Source organism: Equus caballus, chromosome X (assembly GCF_041296265.1).
Source record: "Equus caballus isolate H_3958 breed thoroughbred chromosome X, TB-T2T, whole genome shotgun sequence".
Classification (NCBI taxonomy): Eukaryota; Metazoa; Chordata; class Mammalia; order Perissodactyla; family Equidae; genus Equus; species Equus caballus.
Window position 1 is genome coordinate 145,975,051 of NC_091715.1, and position 21,007 is coordinate 145,996,057.

At 39.6% G+C, this 21,007-nt stretch overlaps 1 protein-coding gene across 2 annotated transcripts in view; it reads left to right on the forward strand.

The window, feature by feature from the left end:
- The window catches only part of SPRY3 (sprouty RTK signaling antagonist 3), a 104,734-nt gene extending 84,164 nt beyond the window's left edge, over positions 1 to 20,570 (forward strand). The window contains exons 2-3 of one of the 2 annotated variants that reach the window (XM_001498267.6): positions 11,056 to 11,231; positions 16,584 to 20,570. In XM_001498267.6, the coding sequence (XP_001498317.1) occupies positions 16,687 to 17,553 (867 nt within the window). In that variant the 5' untranslated portion in view covers positions 11,056 to 11,231; positions 16,584 to 16,686 and the 3' untranslated portion in view covers positions 17,554 to 20,570. The remainder of the gene's footprint in view (positions 1 to 11,055; positions 11,232 to 16,583) is intronic. The other variant, XM_070257674.1, reaches the window with a different exon arrangement.
- The last annotated feature ends 437 nt before the right edge of the window (positions 20,571 to 21,007 follow it).

Sequence of the window (21,007 nt, forward strand, 5' to 3'; positions counted from 1 at the left end):
GTAGCATGAATCAGTACTTTATTCCTTTTCATGACTGAATACTATTCCATCGTGTGGATAGACAATATTTTATTTATCCAGTCATCACATTTGTGGACATTTGGGTTGTTTCCTCATTTTGGTTATTCTGAATAATGCTTCTGTGAATATTTCTGTACAGGTTTTGTGTGGACATATGTTTTCACTCTTTTGGAATTGCTATATCATATGATAACTTCATGTTTAACATTTTGAGGAACTTTCAAACTGTTTTCAAAAGTAGCTGCACCATTCTACAATCTTGCCAGGAGTGTATTAAGCTTCCAATTTCTCTATATCCTTGTCAACACTCATTACTGTCTGTTGTTTTGATGTTAACCATCCTAGAGGATATGAAGTGGTATCTAATTGTGTTTTGCTTTGCATTTTCATAACAACCAATGCTGTTGAACATCTTTTCATGCAGACATTGGCCATCTGTATGTCTTCTTTGGAGAAATGTCTAGTTAAATCCTTTGCCCATTTTTTAATTCAGTTATTTATTTTCGTTGTTGGATTGAAAGATTTCTTTGTCTATTGTGGATACAATTTCCTTATCAGATATCTGATTTGTGAACAATTTCTCCCATTCTCTGGGTTGTATTTTCACTTTCTTGATGATATGTTTGGCAGAGAAAAGGTTTCAATTTTGAAGAAGTGCACTTTATCCATATTTTCTTTTGTCATTTGTGCTTTTGTTATTGTACCTAAGAAGGCTTTGCCCAGTACGAGGTTGCAAAGATTTACTCCCATGCTTTCTCCAAGAATTTTGTAGTTTTAGCTCATACATTGGCTTTATGATCCATTTTGAGTTAATTTGTGTATATGATTTGAAGCAGAGGTCCAACTTCATTCTCTTGAATGTGGCTATACGGTTGTCCCAGCACTATTTGTTGAAAAAACTTCTTTCCCTCATTAACTTGTAGAAAATCACTTGACCATAAATCACTTGACCATTTATTTATGGACTCTTGATTCTACTGCATTCATCTATATGTTTATCCTTATGTCAGTATCACACTGTCTTGATTACTGTAGTTTTGTGGTAAATTTTGAAATCAGAAACATTGAGTACTCCTATTTTGTTCTTTCTTTTCAAGATTGTTTTGGCTATTCTGTGTCCCCTTGCATTTCCATATAAATTTTAGGAGTCTCTCATCAACATCTGCAAAAAATCCAGCTGGGATTTTGATAGAGATTGTGTTGAATCTGTAGATCACTTTGGGGAGTATTGCCATCTCAACAATATCAAGTCTTGTGATCCATGCACATGGAATGTTTCTCCATTTATTTACGTCTTTAATTTCTTTCAACAATATTTTGTACTTTTCAGTGTATTGCTTTTCTTTTGTTAAAGTTAATCGTATTTTATCCTTTATGATGCTATTGTAAATGAAATTTTCTTAATTTCATTTTCAGATTGTTCATAGCTAGTGTATAGAAATACAGTTTCTTTTTGCATATTGATCTTATATCTTGCCATTTAAGTGAATGTGTGTGTATGTTTGTGTGTGTGTGTGTGTATTTTAGATAGAGAAGTTGCTCAGGAAGTTTGTTACAAATAATAGGCATGTGCTGTTGGGTATTGGTAGTGGAGAAAAACAAGTCATTTGCATTGTTGAGTAGTCATCCATTGTATGGATATAACCACTCCACCACTCATTCCCTGTAAAAGGTGCAGAATTTGCAATATATCTGTAAAAATTGTTTGGGTCCTGATGAAGTCACATAGTATAACTGGAGAGTAAAGTGACTATCAGTACCTAAAACTCAGAATTATAATTCAAAACATGCAGTGAAAAGTGAAAGCAAAACCCTTGCCAATTCTTTCATGTTTTACCCCAGTTTCTCTGAATTCCTTCACATTTTGCTTCAGTAAAAGCAAAATTTAAAGAGTACAATCTTCTCAGTCAGCTGAAAGCTATTTTAGATGCAGTTACCCTTCCTGTTCTTCCTTCTCCTGTAACTGCTCCCTCTTTATTTAGATGGCATGCAATAGACATTAATCCTACTATAGCGAAGTAGTATGGCATGGGAGATAAAGGTGTAAGCTATGGAGTCAGATTGCCTAGGTTCAAGTCCCACTTATGCTATATATTCACTGTTTGACCTAAGGTAACTTACCTTTACCTCTCTTGGCCTCAGTTGCCCCATCCTAAAATGGAGATGACTTTAGTGCCTTACCTGGAGGATTTTTATGAGGGTTATATGTATAAAGTCTTAGAATAATGCATTGTTAATGCTCAATAAATCCTAGCATGTCATTAACATTACATTTCAGTCAGTTGGCACACAAGGAGACAGACATAGCTATCTCCAGCCTGGGAAGATTTAAAAATAAGCAAACAAAATATCTCATTTTAGCCATAGGGCATCTGTATCCTCTTGACCTATTGGGGGAGGGGGTTCCTAAGAGATTCTCTTTTTAAAAATTGGGAACATCAAGAGGAAAGTGCCCAGAGGAGATAGTGAAGGACACCGAGAAAGCAGAAAAGATAAACAGGAAAGAGAAGAAAGTTAGAAGGAAAAGAAACCAGTGAGGCCAGGGAGAGGAAAGTAAGTGACTGGGAAGAGGGAGTATAACAAGAATAAGGTTCATAAAGGTTGAAAAGAAAGAGAGAGAGAGAGAGAGAGAGAGAGAGGGAGACAGCTTGTAATACAGAGCTAAGAGCTTTATTGAAGTTTAACAGAAAAGAAACCCTTGTTTGAAAGGAAGAGACTGGCTATATTTAGTACCGGGTAGGATGTCAGTTCTGAAAATAAACCGCTCCCAGAACCGAATGCAATCCTCTGTGCTGTTGTCACCTGCAGTAGGCTGGCCTCTCTTGTAGGGGAGTGTGAAACATGGACACGTCAGCTACTTCAGAGCTCCTGACATTCACGAGGACTTGCCCCACTTTGTCTCCTTGCCCCATTCCTAAGTTTTAAAACTTCTGATTAAAGTGGAGAAAAAAGTTACATAACTAAAGAAAGTGAAGTGTATGTTGGTATATATATGGAGCAGGAAAGTGTCCTGCCAAGTAAATATCAGAATCTAAACACCATGTGGCCAGATGCTTAATATAATATTCACCACCTCCATTGTACACCTCTGGTGCATGAATTTGAACACAGGAACCTAGAAGGAGGTGTGGCAGGCCATAGAAAAAGATATACTTGAAGCACACTATAACTGGTATAGAGGTAAGTCCTGTGGAGACGTCATGCCTGTGCAACGTAGGGAGCTCACATAGGGCAGGCAGACAGGCCAAAGTCAGCATACACTAGGAAAAGACAGAGACTTAATGTACATTTAGATACACACACACACACAAACAAACACACACACACATTGTGTTGGAAAAACATAGGTGATGTCTTTCACTGAAATGGAAAAAGCAGGTATTTTGAAGTAAGAAAATATAATCAGAGTTCCGTAATTCTAACTTCCAATTCTATCTTCTCATCACTTTCAAACAATTCCACCTGTACTCCTCTCTCATCTGGACTGTTGGAATAGCCTCCTAATTGTGCTCTCTGCTTCCACCCTTATCCCTTCTCCTGAATATATACTCCACAGGGCAGCCAGAGAGATCCTTTTAAAATTACAAGTCAGATTGTGTTACTCCTCTGGACAAAAACCTACAATATCTTCTCAAAATGAAAAATCTTTAACGTGGTCTGTAAGACTCCTCATGATCCAGCCCTCTGCTACCTCTCTGGTTTCATTTGCCACTAGTATCCCCTCACTCCTTCCACTCTAAGTATGCTGATCTCCTTGCTCTTCCCAGAATATGCCAAGCATATTCTGGCCTCACGGATTTGCATTTACTTTTCCCTCCATGTGAAAGATGCTGTCCTCATATAGCTGAATGGCTTGCTCTCTTACTTTGTTTGAGACTCAGCTCAAATGTCACCTCATTAACAAGAGAGACGTTCCATAACCACCACACATAAAATAGAAACCTTCCCTACCCTACATCACATTTGATGGATAAAGGAAGATGATGGGTGGAGACGTCTGATAGGCTATTGGATATGTAGGTCTAGAGTTCAGCCAGGAAGTCTGGACCAGAGATGTAGATTTGGGAATTTCCATCACTCTAGGTAAGGAATATAATGTTTGTAATGATCTAGAGGTAAGAGACAGTTTGGTACATTCAAGAACCATGTGAGACTTTTTGAAAATGCGGATTCTCTGGGTCTCACCCAAGATCTCTCGAATCTGAATCTCTGGTGGTGAGGCTTAGGAATATATAGCTTGGTAAAGTTCTATATATGGTGCTGATGTGCAGCCCTGGTTGAAAACTACTGCTTGAAAAGTACATGCAGGGGCCGGCCCCGTGGCGCAGCGGTTAAGTTTGCACGTTCCACTTTGGTGGCCCGGGGTTTGCTGGCTTGGATCCCGGGTGCGGACATGGCACCGCTTGGCAAAAGCCATGCTGTGGTAGGCGTCCCACATTTAAAGTAGAGGAAGATGGGCACGGGTGTTAGCTCAGGGCCAGGCTTCCTCAGCAAAAAGAGGAGGATTGGCAGCAGTTAGCTCAGGGCTAATCTTCCTCAAAAAAAAAAAAAGTTACATGCACCTCCATCAAACTTACTAGTAATCTCCAAATAGTCAAACCAGTAAATATTTTATATATCTCACTTGCCCACTCTGTTGGAATTGATAGTTGATCACTCAGCTTCAAATATTATACTTTCTTGGCTTCCAGGGACCACACACTCATGATTCTCCTGCCATCTTTCTAGCCATCCCTTCTCAGTCTATTCTATGGACTTCTTTCCTGCCAATCCCTTAAATATCTGTGCTCTCCAAGGTTTTGACTTCGACCTTTCTGTCACTCTCACATTCTACACGCTCTCCCTGACTAGACTCATCCATTCACATGACTTAAATCTGTGCACCACTGGTGCTCATATTTCTATTCCTGATCCATATCCTCTTCTAAGCTTAAAACCCATATGTAATATTGCCTAGATTACCACTTAGATATTACATGGGCACCTCAAACCCAACATACTCAAGGCTTATTTTTTTGGTATTCCCTCCACCTGTCAGTAAATGGCACAATTAACACCCCACATCAAATGAGTCACTAAGTCTTGTTTATTCTATATTCTACCTATCATCCACTTTTCTTCATCCACACTGTTCCTACCTTGATTCAGGCCACAATTATCTCTTATCTGATTTTGTGACAGATTGCATCGCAGTTTGTGCATTTACATGTTCATTTATTCTACTAGATTATGAGTAATGAGAGGATAAGACCACTCATTTGTAGATTCAACCAATATGTACTCAGGGCCTACCTCATGGCATACTGTGTCACAGTCATCTCTGTATCTTTCACATCAAGTATATTGCCTGACATTAAGTAGATACTCAGTATATGTTTGTTTTATTGAATTACGTTGAAACTTCATATGTTACAGATGAGATGAAAAATGACCTGCCAAAGCCACAGAGCAGATTAGGATACTGGAATTTACATTTCTTTACTCTTAGTCCAGCTTTCTTTCCACAGGACCACACTGTCCCTCCCTCCTACTCCTCCATACTCTCTCAGACTACTTTTTTCTCTCTGACTTTTCTACACCATTCTCTCATTATTGGTGATATTGCTCCTATACTTGTTTGCCAGCTTCTGTGGAAAGAAAATAATTATAACCATCCATATAGGCTTCTTGGTTAAGAATCTGTATTTCCTTGGCATTGCTTACTTCTGCTGAATCAGGATGACCATAGGTCAGCTTTTCATCTGGCACTTCTAAAGAGGTCCTCTTGACTTCAGTAGAGTATGGATAGAGCTGGCCTCATATAGGAAATTACAGACTCTCAAACAGATTTGGGCTATATTCTTGGGAAAAGAGAATGAAGAAAGACTTTCAGAATTTGTGCAGAGTATGTGTTTTATGTAGACAAAATAAGAGAGAATGGATTATAACTATAGGTTGAGAGACTTTGATGTTTGATTGGGTTTATGGATGAAGATTCTGATAGCAATTATTTTAGACATTGTATTGGACTATCATACAAAGTTGGTTTTTTATGTATAATCTATTTCCATTTACTACAATTTAGTAAAACCTAAATAAACTCAGTACATTCTAGGAATATGAATAAAACATGAGGGTGGTGCCTTCTGGAGAAAATTTCTGCTCCTAACTTGTTCAGGCTATGAGTATAGGGGATCCTCTTAGAATGGTTTATAAAACATGCTGTTTTCACATCTTTGTATCTTTGTTCATTCTGTTATCTCTTCTTGCAATGGTTTTTATCCATTCTTTTATTTATCAAATATTTTCTGAGCATCTACTCTGTGCCAGGCTTTATGCTGAGTTTGGGAGATTCAGTGATGATTCTTTTTGCAGTATATTTTTGTCATCTTTTCTTTTACCTCTTGGTATTTGCACATGCTATTCCCTTTGGCTGTAATGTCCTTCTCATACTTCAAATTTATGTTTAAAGGTCATATTTTCTAGAGAAAGAATTCCATAACCCCTCAATACTGGATTAGGTATATTTCCTCTCTGCTCCCTTCTATAACACTTATCATCTTGCATTACATTTTTCTATTTGTTATCTTTCCTACTGAATTATGAGCCCCTTGAGCAAGGATTCATTTATTAATCATATATTATTAATTAATTATAATATATTATTAATTAATTTTTTATATTAATTTACTACTATATCTTTACTCTTTGGGCCTATATTAAGGCGACAATGATAACAAATGAGATTATTCAAGCCTCTCACCTCCTAGGATGGTACCCACCAAAAATAGTAATTATGTTAATGATCATTCATTCATTCAACAATGCCTACTACAGACCACTCACTAAGTGCTGGAGATTCAATAACTAAATTTCCTTCTCTCGTAGAGTTGACATTCAAATGGGTAGGTGGAGATGTTTACTCCATGCCAGTTATTGTCCTAAGCATTTACATGTTTTAACCAATTAAATTCTCACAACAACCCTATGAAGTATATTTATAAATTGTACTGATTTTACAAATGAGAAACCAAGGCCCAAAGAGATTAAGTACCTTGGCCAAGGTTACACAGCTGACGAGTTGCAGATATGGAGTTTGACTCAGGCCAACTCACTCCAGACCTTGTAGTCTTAACCACTATACCACAGAACCCTTTCATCTGCAAATCCCTTCAAGAATTTTTGCTCTATTCCAAACTACTTGATATCTCTGAATATGCCACATTGTTGTATACTCCCTTGCCTTTGAATATCCTGTTCACTCTTCCTGAAATGCCTCCCTAACCCACATCCTTTTTTAGTGAGCTTAGAAGTCACTCACTCCAGGAAAAACTTTGCCTAATCCCCTGAATTTGGATATCTGTTCCCCTCTTTATCACCCTTTATTATAATTGTCTGTCTCCCATTCTAAACAGTGATCTCTTTGAGGGCAGATATAACACTTATTATATTTGTCTTCACTGCTGTATCTCCAGACTCTGGCACACTGGTCACTCAGTTAACGCTTATTGAATGAATAAATCACTGACTATTGGAAATCTACATAAATATTTTTGTGCTTTAAGCTATTGTGTTTTAAAGGACTATTTGCAGTTTCATGATTTTCGATAGGATATTGAGATAGTACAATTACATACAGAAATTGATGTTGAGACGTTACGAAATTCCCTATGTGACACCTGACAACTTGTTTTACAAACTTGTTAGATTCAGTGTATATCAGGAAATGTGCTTTCTTAGCTCTTTAGTTAATGGTGTATGCTTTTCAGGAAACACATTTTGACAGATTCATTGAGTTGTCCAAGATCATACAGCTAGTTAGTGACAGTGTTGGGCCTAGAGGTAAACACAGGTCTCCTGTCTCCCAGTCCAATGCCTTTTTTAATTTTATAGACACCTTGCTGGCATTAATTCGCTTCCAATTGAATTTGGAGATACTGTCTCAGCACAAATCAACCCATATGCTTCTAAAAACCAGTGATTTCCAAAGAGTAAATAAGTAACTTTGAAGGTCACCGGAAAAATTACTCTGCCCTTCAAATATCTCCCTTACTACTATGCTTTAGAAATCTCTAAGTTACAGTTTGATAATGAATTAAACACATCCTTCCACACTTCATAGCAACTGGTTGTTCAGAGAATTTCTGAAATGACAGTTAACTCAAAAACGTTTTGAAAGAAGGGAGAATATATCTAATAGAATACACTGAATAGCGAGGACAGATCATAGCTGAAAGTGTTGTAGGAGTTACAAATGCAGAAACAACTTAGGGCATCAGTAAAAACTCATAGGGCTTTAGAGTAGAAAGGAGCCTTAGTAGTGAGGGAAAGATTCACAGAGGAATTAATTAGGACCTGAAGGTAAAAAATGAATAAATATATACAATCCGTGTGAGGGAACATATGGAAAGCTGAATTGGTAGCCATTGTGCATTAGTATTTGAGAAGAGTGAAATATTCAACCTGTCTTATGTTAAGAGATATGCTGAGGAGAGAAGTAGAATGTACGGAGAATAACTTGATTGACAGGCAGTGTAATTTAGACTTAATGCTCTAGGAATTAGAAATAAGTTTTTGAACAAAGGAATAAAATGTGAAAATAAACCACATTAAGGAAGATATAATTGGCATATATCTGTTCAAATTTAAAGCTTGACTTAAAAAAAAAAAAAGGATTTCAAATTGAAATCATCTCTTGCCTTTCCTATGGGTTACATTGGGGATAGGAACAATTTCTTAATATTCATGTGTACTGTTCATTGAGCACTTACTATACAACAGACATGTGATAAACCTTTTAAATGCAAGACCTTATTCAATCTCCAGGAAATAGCACAATCCTGTAATGTAGGTACTATATATTGTTACTTCCATTTTAAAGATGAAGAAACAGACTCAGAGAGGTGAATTGAGTTGCCCAAAGTCAGATAGCTCATAAATTGAGGAGCAAAATTTTGAACCCTGATCTGTTTGACCTGAATTTAGTTAGTACAGTGCTTGACACATAGTTGATGTGCAATAAATACTTGTTGAATATGTGGGTAAATGAATATATCAGTAAATCTATCCTCTTCTGCAGATAACCTACAGATTAGCTTTAATGGTTTTCATGATCTTGATAAGCTCAAGTCAATGTTGAGAGTAGGGAAAAGGTCTGAGCTACAAAAGAGAAGAATTTACATAGGAAAATTTCTTGACTCTGGAAATTCTGATTGGGAAGCGATCTGGATTTGTTTAGAAATTATATGTATATATATATATATATATATATACACACACACACACCCATACACACGTGTTCATGCATACTCACACCACCATACATGCTTTTAATTTCATGCTTTCTTTTGTTTTCTTAACCCTCCTGAGAGGGTGTAAACAATGGAATGTCAGAGCTAGAAAGGACCCTAGCAATTACCTAATCAGATCATTTCTACATGTAAATGTAGAAATGGAGGCACCAGAGGGAAAGTAAGTTGCAAAGGTCACACAAGGAATTAGAGTAAGATTAAGAATCTGAGTTTCCTGACTCACAGGTTTGTTTTACTCTGAACTGTCACCATTTACCGTCTTAATTTTATAGATGGGGTAGCCAAAGCATTCTAAGAATGTTGATGGTCAAGCTCCTGCTACTTATCCATTGAAGCAGGACTTGAAATCAGATCTCTTTTATTTTAAATATGAGGCTTGTTTTCATCTAAGTGCTTCTATCTGGATGCCCAGAAGGAAGACCCTTTCCTATTGAATTAACAGTGGACTGAGTATAATTTACAGAAAGCTTTGTCCTTCACTTTAAGAGAAAATGTCTAAAGCTGCTTTATTTTCAGAAGGCTGGCAGTCTCAAGGAGGTTCCATGAAGGCAGATTCTGTCTTCCTTATTGAGTCCACAACAGCTAGCACAAAAGAAGGCACTCAAAAATATTTGTTGAATATATGACATATAAAGGTAGAAAAGGAAAGTAGGTTGGGTAATGGTTTCCCAATGGATGATGGATGGTTAATCATTATTAGTGCTGAAAAAGTGGGAATGAATGCGGAAAAGAGGTGGGAGAAGCCCTTAAACAAAGGAAAAGCTCTGTTTCTTTATCTGATTAAAGCTGCACTCACTCAACAAGGGCTGAGTGGCTTGGTAGGACTGTGATTGGCAGAGATATTTAAATAAAGCCTCCTTAAAATTGTTACTCTCCACCCAGCCAATTCCCCTTTAAATTCTGGCTCAGTCATTACCCAGGGACCGGATACAGAGATTCCTATGGGGAGTTCTAATGGGTCGATTCAATTTCAACTGGATGACGCCACTTAGCCAAGCATTAAGAGCTACAGCTCCGGGAAAGCAAATGACACAGAGAGAGGGAGAGAAAGAAATTATAACAAGGAGCAATAAATCCCTTCCCTCCCATCCTCCCCTATAACCCATTCACAAGACCTCAAGAAATCATCTACATTCACAAAACACCCAGCTAGCTGAGATGAATACGCTGCAGTCTCATCCCCATCCCCCCGCACCCTCCCCCCCCCCCCCGGCTCTCTGCCGATCATATACCAACACACCCTGAACTATACAAATAATCACACACTGGCGGTATCTATTGCTCTGTTGAGATACCCTGTGTCTACAACTGCAGTTTCTGCTGCTTCAGTTCATCTGTCAGATTGGAGGAGACAGAGGCGGAGGTGGAGGCGGAGGCAAAAGAGAAGGAGGGGGAGGAGGTAAAGGAGGAGAAAGGGGAGGAGGCAAGGGGGAGGGGAAGAGTAGGGGAAAGAAAACGCTGGGGGAGGAGGGGAAAAAAGAGGAGGAGGAGGAGAAGGGGGAGGAGAAAGAGGCGGAGGAGGAGGGGGAGGAGAAATAGGAGAAGGAGGAGGAGAAAGAAGAGGAGGAGGAGGAGAAAGAGGAGGAGGAGGTGAATTTATCCTGCTGAGCTTTCTTTGGGGAATACGTGCTTCAAGATTTAGATCTGCATGTAAAATCTATACAAAGTATCTGCCACTACAGGTCTGACTCTCCTCCCGCGCCTCATCTTTTTTTTTTTCTTCTCGTTTTCTCTGCTGTGTCAGAAAGACCGAGACAGAACTATCTCTGTTTCTGGCTCCACTGCCAGTGAAGGAGTTTTCATTCAGACTTTCCGAAGAGAGGTGGAGAAACCTAGACTCAGGAGAAGAAGAGGTCCTTTGAGCCATATGGGGCATTAGTTCTTCTGCTTTTCTCACCATGGATAAACCCTTTCCTCAAGGTAAGCTATACAGATTAGCTCTTAAAGACCCTGGAATCCTTTCTATGCAATGCACAGATTACCATTCATTCCAGCCACCCTGAATGTGTGTGCGCGCGTGCGCGCGTGTCTGTGCACGCGCCGAAGCGCAAGCGCGTGAGTAAAATAAAATGAAAACCGTTTAAATGAAATTTAAACGAATCAGCTCTTGCGGAAAACTATCCGTATTGGAAATTTATAAATCAAAATAGAACTTCAAAATAACCTTTTTGTAATCAAATGTCAATTTAATTTCTAGCCTGTTGACCTGTAAATGCGTTTTGGTGCTTGTCTAAGCCCCTTGTAGCGCAGCCTAACCACCCAAACTGAGGACGTAGGGAGAGCCTGTGCTGAGACCAGTCTGGCTGCCCAGCGGGCATCCTGTCAGCGTGGGGCTAGTCTGCTATTGGCTCACGAGTCTGGGCTGTGCATCGTTCAGATTTCATCACATCACCTTGCCCTGGGTAGAAATGGCGCAAGCTGACACGACATAACCCCCTACTTACATTGAGTCAGAGCAATGATTTAGAAATCTCTGGATCCATGCCTGAGTGTGTGTGCACACGTCTCTGTGTGGCATATGGAAATTTTGTCAAAAGTGAGAACCTGTGAGCATGTCTAGTTAGCCAATAGGCATTTGATAGGACCTAGGGCAGTGGTTTACGCTCCCTTCCATTCGTCTAATTATAATTATTGCTCACCTCTGCATGCTGCAAACCAAGTTAGATGAACAGAAAACAGACCTTGAACTCTTAAACAGAAAACCTATTTTGAAATGCAAACTGTTGTTGCTTTTCTGGATTCATTAAAACCTCACTGTAACATAATGTGCTATCACGTGAATTTGGATCTACCAGGTGTTAAATCATGTCCCCAAGGGCAGCTGCATACATACATACAAATAAGGCACAAGCTAGTAGTTTAGCCACAAGGAAGTATTAGCCTTATTCCATTTCTAGATAAACATTTACTAAGACTTTAGTGTAACATTCTATACATCTTGTTTTTTGCATGTTCTTTTTTTAGGACTCTTTAGCTGTGAAACAATCTAGGTAGTGACCTGAGTGACTTGGATTTGGAGGTATTTTATTCAAAGTTGAGGAGCTGAGTAGTTAGGAAGAACCTAAAGGAAAGGAGACTAATTCTTCATGAAAGACTTTTGAGACAGAGAAAGGCAACCAATAAACCCAGCATAAAAAAATTTAGAGCATCAGGATACGAAAGGGCTTTAAAAACCCTCCTTTCATACCTCCTCATTTTACAGATAAAAAAACTGAGGCCTGGAGCAGAAGTCACTTGCCCACAGTCATACAGCAAAGTAGAGCTAGAGTTAGAACTAGAACTTAAGTTTCTTGTCTCTTATAAAAGTATTTGGGATTTAAAGAAAGATTCCCACTTCTTAAATGAACAACTAGCATATTCTTCAGGATGAGAAGTATGTGAATTCGCTTGATATTACAATTTTTCCCTGTATTGCTCATCACTAAAACACTTATAACTTTAAAAATGCAAGGTCTTAAAACTGTAAGACTCTGGTTTGAAATAAACTGCTATGAGTCTTAATGAAACTACTAAAGTAATGAATAGGACTAGGGTAGCAAAGTGACAAGTTAAGAGTTAAATGTGGTGAGAAACTGGCAGCTCCAGCAAGATGTATGCGGTAGGAGGGAGGCCCAGTCAGTGGCTGAGAGGTTAGTAATGTAAACTATATACAACTTGGTATTTGTAAGGGGGGAGTGCTTTGATAGAGATGCAAATGCTTTTGCACAGAGGGGGATTTTTAGAGAGCAGACTTTGGAACAGTAGAACTAAGAAAACATATAAAGCCATAGCAGAAATTCCCCCTATGTTTGCTTTCAGTTATTCTGAGAACGAGTGTATGTAACAGCAGAGCACAGAAAAAAGCAACACACCCCAGAGCTGTTACACAGTAAAGTACAAAATAGCATTGAACTCATGGGAGTGGGAGAGAAGAGAAGCCAGGCTCACCTTCTTTTTCTCTTTCCTCTTCTTTGAAATCCAGATTGAGTCATATTGTATCAGAAAGGATTTATCATAGAAATCAGAACTGTCTTAATGTGTTAGCATAGAAGGGCTTTAGATAGGAAAGTTTTCAACTTCAGTCTCAATATGACAGATTTTAGGTTCCAGGGAGAAAATGCATTTTTCTTTCATTAACAAACTGCATTTCTTGAATAGATTTAGCTTTCTAGTCCCTAAGTTGGCATAAGAACAGAAATTTCTGTTTAGGTTGAACATAGCAAATTTCAGGGCTACAGAAAAACAGTTGAGAAAGCTATGAGCACCTGGCCAGAGGGACTGAGATGGGAGTGGGTTTACAATGCATCATTCATTACTGCAGAGGCAGTACGTGACAGAAATCACTAGATCCCATCAATGTGCAGCCAAGACTTGTAATCACCTTAGCTCCTATTTAATAATATATGATATGTATATTCTCTCTCTCACTTAATAGAACATGAAATTGACCAACAGCACAGTCAGTTTGTTGACTGTTGCTGCTCACAATGAATGACCCTTTAATGGGTGGATTTCTGAATCATAAACATGCATGCAGTAGTAGTTTTTCATCTAATCTATGTACTGCAGTAGTCTCTTGCCTATTCATTTCTCAATATTTTTTCCCTCTTACCTTCCCGTACAGTATCTATTTCAGTTCATCCTGTTAGCCAGATCAGATTCAGCATGTCCAGAATGGCAAACAATTTATTGTCATTCAGTCCTACTCAACACCCTGATTTTACCCAGGTCCTACTACCCACAGTATTGCAGATCTTCCACAGTCCATTCTAATAAAAGATTTTACAGGGCAATCTAGACAATATATACTCTTCTGCTGCCAAGATAGGATCCCCTTTGAACATGGTTCTGAGTCATTTCTATTATGACCTAGATTCCTCCAATCTTAGCCTTCAACCTTGAGGGCATGTCCCTGAGATCCCTAGTGACATCCTTGGAATCCCATATGATTATCTCCTGTAACTTTGAGACCTTGTATGCCTTCCTGTGAGTCATTGATTCTTGCAATTCCAATATGTTCTGAATCTAGTTTCCTTTGGGAAATCAATGAGTCTAAAGTGCATCCAGTGTGTGTGTTATTGTTCTTACAGTGTAAAGGACTTGAAGGGCCCCACACGTTCTTTATCTGATCAATGAGGAATAAATCCATTTCTCATAAATTTGTCAAAAGACTCTTCTCAATCCAAAGCTCCTACATCCATATACTCTGCAAGTTAGCTGAACAATGTGTCCTTGTTTATTTGGGTGTTCAAATGAAAGCTACCTGTTCCTTTCCAGTGCTGAGACTATGAATCTTAATAAAGATACAGAAAAGGTAGTGGTGGGAGGCTTCAGGAGGCTGTGAATCCAAGTAAATAAAAAAGACGTAGATTTCATTTTTGAATGCCCAAATAAACAAGGGCATGTTGCCCAGTTTACACTCAAGGATTGGAGATTTAGAAGGTGTGGTTGAAGGGAATTCCTTTGTCAAATTTTGTAGTTATAGAATTATAGACCATAATGGGGCAGAGTCCTTCGAAATCACCTACTCCACTCCTATAATTATGTAGATGGTGAAACTAAGGCCCAAACAAAACAAGTGGTTTGATAAAGGTTATATAGATATTTGAGTCTTGGGATCTCCATATTGTTTATCTGCATTCTCTTGTGCTGTATTAAATAATACCAAAACAACTAGCTAAAAAGTGAAATTATAGTCAGACTGGTTCTTTGATATGATGTGCCAGAAAAGTTATTTTTAACCAAATTAAATCTTCTTTTCAAAAAATGAACAGATGTAAATTCAACTAAACAGGTTTGCGTGGGGATATAGCCCCAAAAGGCAATGACTCTGGCCATATTATTAGACTTTGAGTCCTTTATGAACTTTTTCCTTAATTTTCCTGTTATTGAGCTTTGGGCACATTTTAGTGTTGTTTGCTTGCTTATGGAAACCTAATCAAGCACTATCTTCTCTCACTTCTTCATTTATATTACTCATTCAAGCTTTCCATCCCATACAGTAGTGTGAGTAATCGATCTATTTTGAGGAGGGTGGAAATCTGATGAATTTCAAATATATACTTTATTCATGCTAGTGTTTCCTAGGTTCTAATGTTTCCAAGATAACTCTTGGATTTGTGTTTACGTTTCCTTGTGTACACCTTTTTGGCTTCCAGGTGATGCAATACAGTAATCTACTGTTTGTACAATATTTTCCTCATGGTCACCATTATCAGTACTATGCTAAATCAGATCCTTCAGGGGATGACCACCCAACTCTTCCTGATTGTGCTACAGTGGAGACACAAGCATGTGCTTTCTAGATATTCAACTTAACTTAAATCTGGTATAAGGATATTGCTACTCTTTAAGAAAGCCAATTTACTGTGTAAGGTAGAGGTAGACCAAAGTAGTCCTAGTAGATTCTTCCTAGTAAATCCCATCAATATAGACTTGACTTGGGGTGGTAATAGGTACAATTACAGGTGATATTTGTGATAATTAGAGGCTCATCTTCTATGGTTCCCCCATCCCCAGTGTTACTCCCACATATACAAAACTTTGATTCTGGAGCCACACTGTCATTTAGAAAGAATCACCTCCTCAATAAGTTAAAGCAGCTTATAAGGTAAGGAGAACTGCAAGATGATTAGTCTTGGCTTCTTTACACTCTTGGGAAGGGTTTTTTGCTGTTATTCTACAGATAGCCTAATTTCTGCCCTCTGTGTCTCTGCCATAGCTCTGCCATTATTGCATCTTGCTTGCATGCCTATATTCATTGAATCAAGCATGTCCTTTCCCATCTATTTATTTATGGTTATCACAAATTTCACTGAAAGGAGAATTTTGATTGGTGATATATATATATATATATATATATGAGCAACTTCTATGGAAGACTTTTGAGGCTTTCTCTTTTACATCAGCATTGCTTCAAGAAGTGGCTTTTGCATTTGAAATTAGGTTCCATTTTTATTATAATTTTGATGTTCAAGGCCTGTATTTCTCTGTTAGTAAACATCTGAATGAGCTAGCTGCTCCTGTGACCCTAGTCATATGATAAAATACAAAAGGAATCAACGATATGATCTTTGCCCCCAAAGGGCTTTATAGTCTGGATGGGATGACCAGACTTGCCTGTAAGTCTGTAAAGAAGTAGGTGAGGTCAATTACAGAATAAAGGTGTAACATGAAGACCACCATAAAGTGGTTGAAGGTAGTGGTGGTGATAGGGCCTGAGCTTTGTTAGTTCCCTGCAAAGTACTCATGCTTGTGTGTTCTCATTTATTGTTTCTATTCCTTCTCTCCTAGGATTTTCTGATGTGCCCTAAAGCCCATGTAACTACAAGGGCTCTTTATCACCATAAGTGCCACCCTGATCCAAAACCACTCAGAACTCAAGAATCAAGGCAAAATGGATGCCGCAGTGACAGATGATTTCCAACAAATTCTGCCTATTGAACAGCTACGCTCTACTCATGCTAGCAATGATTATGTGGAACGACCTCCCGCCCCCTGTAAACAGGCCCTCTCCAGCCCTTCCCTTATTGTGCAAACCCACAAATCTGATTGGTCCCTGGCTACCATGCCTACTGCTCTCCCCCGCAGTCTCAGCCAGTGCCATCAATTGCAGCCCTTGCCTCAGCATCTGAGCCAATCTAGCATTGCCAGCTCAATGTCCCATAGCACCACTGCCTCTGATCAAAGGCTCTTGGCCAGCATTACACCCTCACCTTCAGGCCAGTCCATCATCCGAACCCAGCCTGGAGCAGGGACCAACTCAAAGGCTGATGGTGCTCTGAAGGGAGAAGCTGAGCAATCTGCAGTGCACCCCAGTGAGCACCTCTTCATCTGCGAGGAGTGTGGGCGCTGCAAATGTGTCCTCTGCACAGCGGCTCGCCCTCTCCCCTCCTGCTGGCTGTGCAACCAGCGTTGCCTTTGCTCTGCTGAGAGCCTCCTTGATTATGGCTCTTGTCTCTGCTGTGTTAAGGGCCTCTTCTACCACTGCTCCACTGATGATGAAGACAACTGCGCTGATGAGCCCTGCTCCTGTGGGCCTAGCTCTTGCTTCGTCCGCTGGGCAGCCATGAGCCTCATCTCCCTCTTCCTACCCTGCCTGTGCTGCTACCTGCCTACCCGTGGATGCCTCCATCTGTGCCAGCAGGGCTATGATAGCCTCAGGCGACCAGGCTGCCGCTGTAAGAGGCACACCAACACTGTGTGCAGAAAAATCTCTTCTGGTAGCGCACCCTTCCCTAAGACCCAGGAAAAGTCTGTATGACCTTGCCACAAAATGGATCCAGAGCTTTCTCCTTCTAGCCCCCATCAGTAAAGCATAGGCCTCATCTTTGAAGAGGGGGAGGAGGAGTAAAGTAGCCAAAGTTAGGGCCTCACCAATTTTGTTCCTGCAGTTTCAGGGGAATGGCCAAGTGCATCCTCGTGCAGGATGCTTGTTCTTTCTCACAGTATCTAGCCCACTCCTCTTCAACCTTTTTACACCCCGCCATCTCAGCCTTTATGGCTGTCGTGGCAAATTCAGGTGATATATAGGCATGAGATTTGGACACTGAGGACTGACAGAGCCAGCAACGTGGAGGTTTAGGGGCTCCCCAATGTAATGCCTCTCGATGCAGGCTCTGAGCGTCACTCTGCTTTCCACAGTGCCTTTGGAAGCTTTCTTCTAAGATGGTTTTCACAGGTCCATGTGGAACAGCATTCAATATTCCAGGGAATCTGACCCCTTCTCCCTGTTTACTGCCCTCCTCTTCTTTAATCTTCTCTCTCCCTCTTTCCTCCTCTTTCATTACTCTGTTCTGTATCCTTTTCCCCTTCATTCTCCCCCTCTCTACTTTTACTTTTCCTCCTCTCTCTCTTCCGTTCTACCCCTTTGCTCCATCTCTCTCAGACTAAACCTTTCTCTGCCTGTATTTCTGTCTTGTTTGATCTGTCTTTCTCTCTCTTTATCTGTCCCTTTTCTCTTTCTTACGTGTCCCAAAGTGCTGTTTTTCCATAGGTGTTTCCTTTGACGCCAAACTTTGCTATGCTATACTATTTACTAATTTTTATTAAGGGAAATGGATTACTGTAATGAACTGATAACTAGCAATAGTCTATATCCTGACATGTGTGTGCACTCATAACCATGCTCACCTGTTTGTGAGCATATGAGGCAAAGTTATCTTACATTTCCAGGTTGAATTAGTAGCTGGAGTTTCCCTCCCTTTCCCAATAATCAACTTATAGTACTGACAGATTCCACTAGCATGCTGAGTAGGATAGTAAATCAGGATGCTCATAACTTTGTATGTCTGACCCAAGTGCCAAAGGCAGACGTGCTTTATAGCTAAATGAACAAAGCAAAGGATATTACAGAGGTCTGTTCTCTCTTAGAAGCTAACTGCCCTGAGACTGCATGGCTCAGGCCTTAATAATGGACATAAAAAGTCATAAAATTTTAGAGCTGGAAGGAATCTTAACTGTTAATCTAGTTAAATGCCCTTATGTTACAGATGGGAAAACTGAGGCCTGGAGATATGAAGGGATTTTCCCAAGGCCACACGCTGAGCTAATAACAGAGTTGGGACTGGAATACAGGCCTTCTGACTCCTAGTTCAATATTCTCTACCCTGTACCACATTAAGTCATGGGACTTTTCTCCTAGGACTGTATTAACAATGACAGAAAGCCATTCCCATTTGATTTTCAGAAACCATGCCAAGTTAGTATGGTGGTCTTTATGCAGTGCATGGTGGGTGGCTAGTTAACTATCAGGTATCGAGGCTGCCCCCAGTGGACATCATCTTTGGCTTTGTCACCTTGTAGAAGCTCAAGTGTGGAAAAGAAAAGCTTAAGGAAGCCCTAACCCAGCTGTATCTTCGCCATTGCACCTACCCTTTGCTGCACACACTGTGCTCGCTCCTGGCTTTGTCTGCAGTGGCAGTTGCCTGAGAACTTAAATTTCAGCAACAGTGGAAAACTGAGATGAAAGATGTATAATGCAGAGAACTGACTTCTCTTTTAAAAAATACCAAGAGCCTGTGATGTGAATCCCCCTCAATGGGAAAAGGCTGCAGTGGTGATGGCAGGCTCCTAAAGACTGCTGCTAAAAGACACGAGTATTAGATACAGTTTCCCTCTGTAAGTGAATCCAAAATTCACTAAGGAATTCAGAGATTGAGGGCACTTGCTTGAAATCAAGGTGCTCCAACTTAGTTTAAGACTTCCAGACTCTAACTTTATATATCATCTCTTTTAAAGTGTGCATGGATGTTTTGCAGGGTGGAGAGGTGGGGAGAAATCTATAGTCATACACAGGGGGAAGAAGAAGGGAACATCCACATCCCTTTGTTGGATATATACTACAGAAATATGTGCCAGTCTTTGTTGGTTCTGAATCTTCCTGAAGTGTACTGACATTTGGGCTGCACATAACCCCACGCCTTCACTTTCACCTCTTCTTCTAGAATTGCTTTGCTCTATTTTTGTATATATAAATATGTTATGATGATTATTAATAATGTTAATGATATTGCTGCAAATGGTGCCATATATAAGGTTTGGCTTCTTGGAACATTTATAAACCCAAACCAATACCTGTAACCTCTTATGTTGCTTTCAGATCCTTCAATTTTAAGTAACATTTTTTATCTTACAAGTCTGCCTGATTGAACTTTGAACTTATCTACCCCTAAAAGCTGCGCCCAGTTCTCTGGGTCAAGCTGGGTGGTGATGAGTAGCAACACACACTTCTCCCTGCTTCCGCCTGAAATTCGCTTAGAGCTGAGATATATAAGGATTCTATGACACTAGTGCATTGTTCCTGGAGCTAAAGTTATTCTATGGATGTTTGCTTATTAGTTTCAGGACCCAAAATAACACAAGACCCTCCTTGATAGCTCCTTGATATCCCAATCCTGCAGTCCTTACTCAGGCAAATTGTGCACTGCCAGAGGGACTCTGGGCTCTGCCATACACCCAGAGGAGCTCTTCTCAGTGTATTTCTAAATGGCCTTATACTTGGTAGAAGAAACTGAAGGGTTACTCAGATGCAGTTGCAATCCGCAATCTGCTGCTGAGTCAGGGCTTTCACTTGTGTCCAAGTTGGCCTGATATGGACTGCATCTGGTTTACGTATAGATGGGTCCTGTTGGGGTATGCACACGGACATGTGAGTGAGTGTGCATATGTATCCCTTCTGTGATATATATATGTAAATATATATATTCACACATCTCTATATATTTTAATGTATTGCACATGTATATTTAAAATATATACAAAAGAACTCTAAATCCTGCAGAGAGGCTCTGTTTTCGTTATTTTTCTACTTTGTGTCATGTACTGTATAAACAGGAATATTTAGAGGGTGTTTCCCGCTTAGCATTTTTTTGCAGTTAAGTAATCTGTTACCCCCTAACTCTACTGCTTTCCACATATTGGTCTCTTGATACATTTCATATGGCTTTAGCCAAGAGTTTTCCTTTGGTTCCAGCCATCGTTCCTCATCACAATAAGCTATAGTAAATATAGCGAATATTTACACAGTGCTAAGCACTATTTTAAGCACATTACCTATATTAGCTCATTTAATCCTCACAATAACTCTCTGATGTAGGTTACTATTACTATTGCCATTTTACAGATGAGAAAACTGAAGCACAGAGAGTTTAAGTGACTTGTAAATAAAGGTAATAAAACTTGTAAATGGTGGAGCTAAGATTTTAACTTAGGCTGTC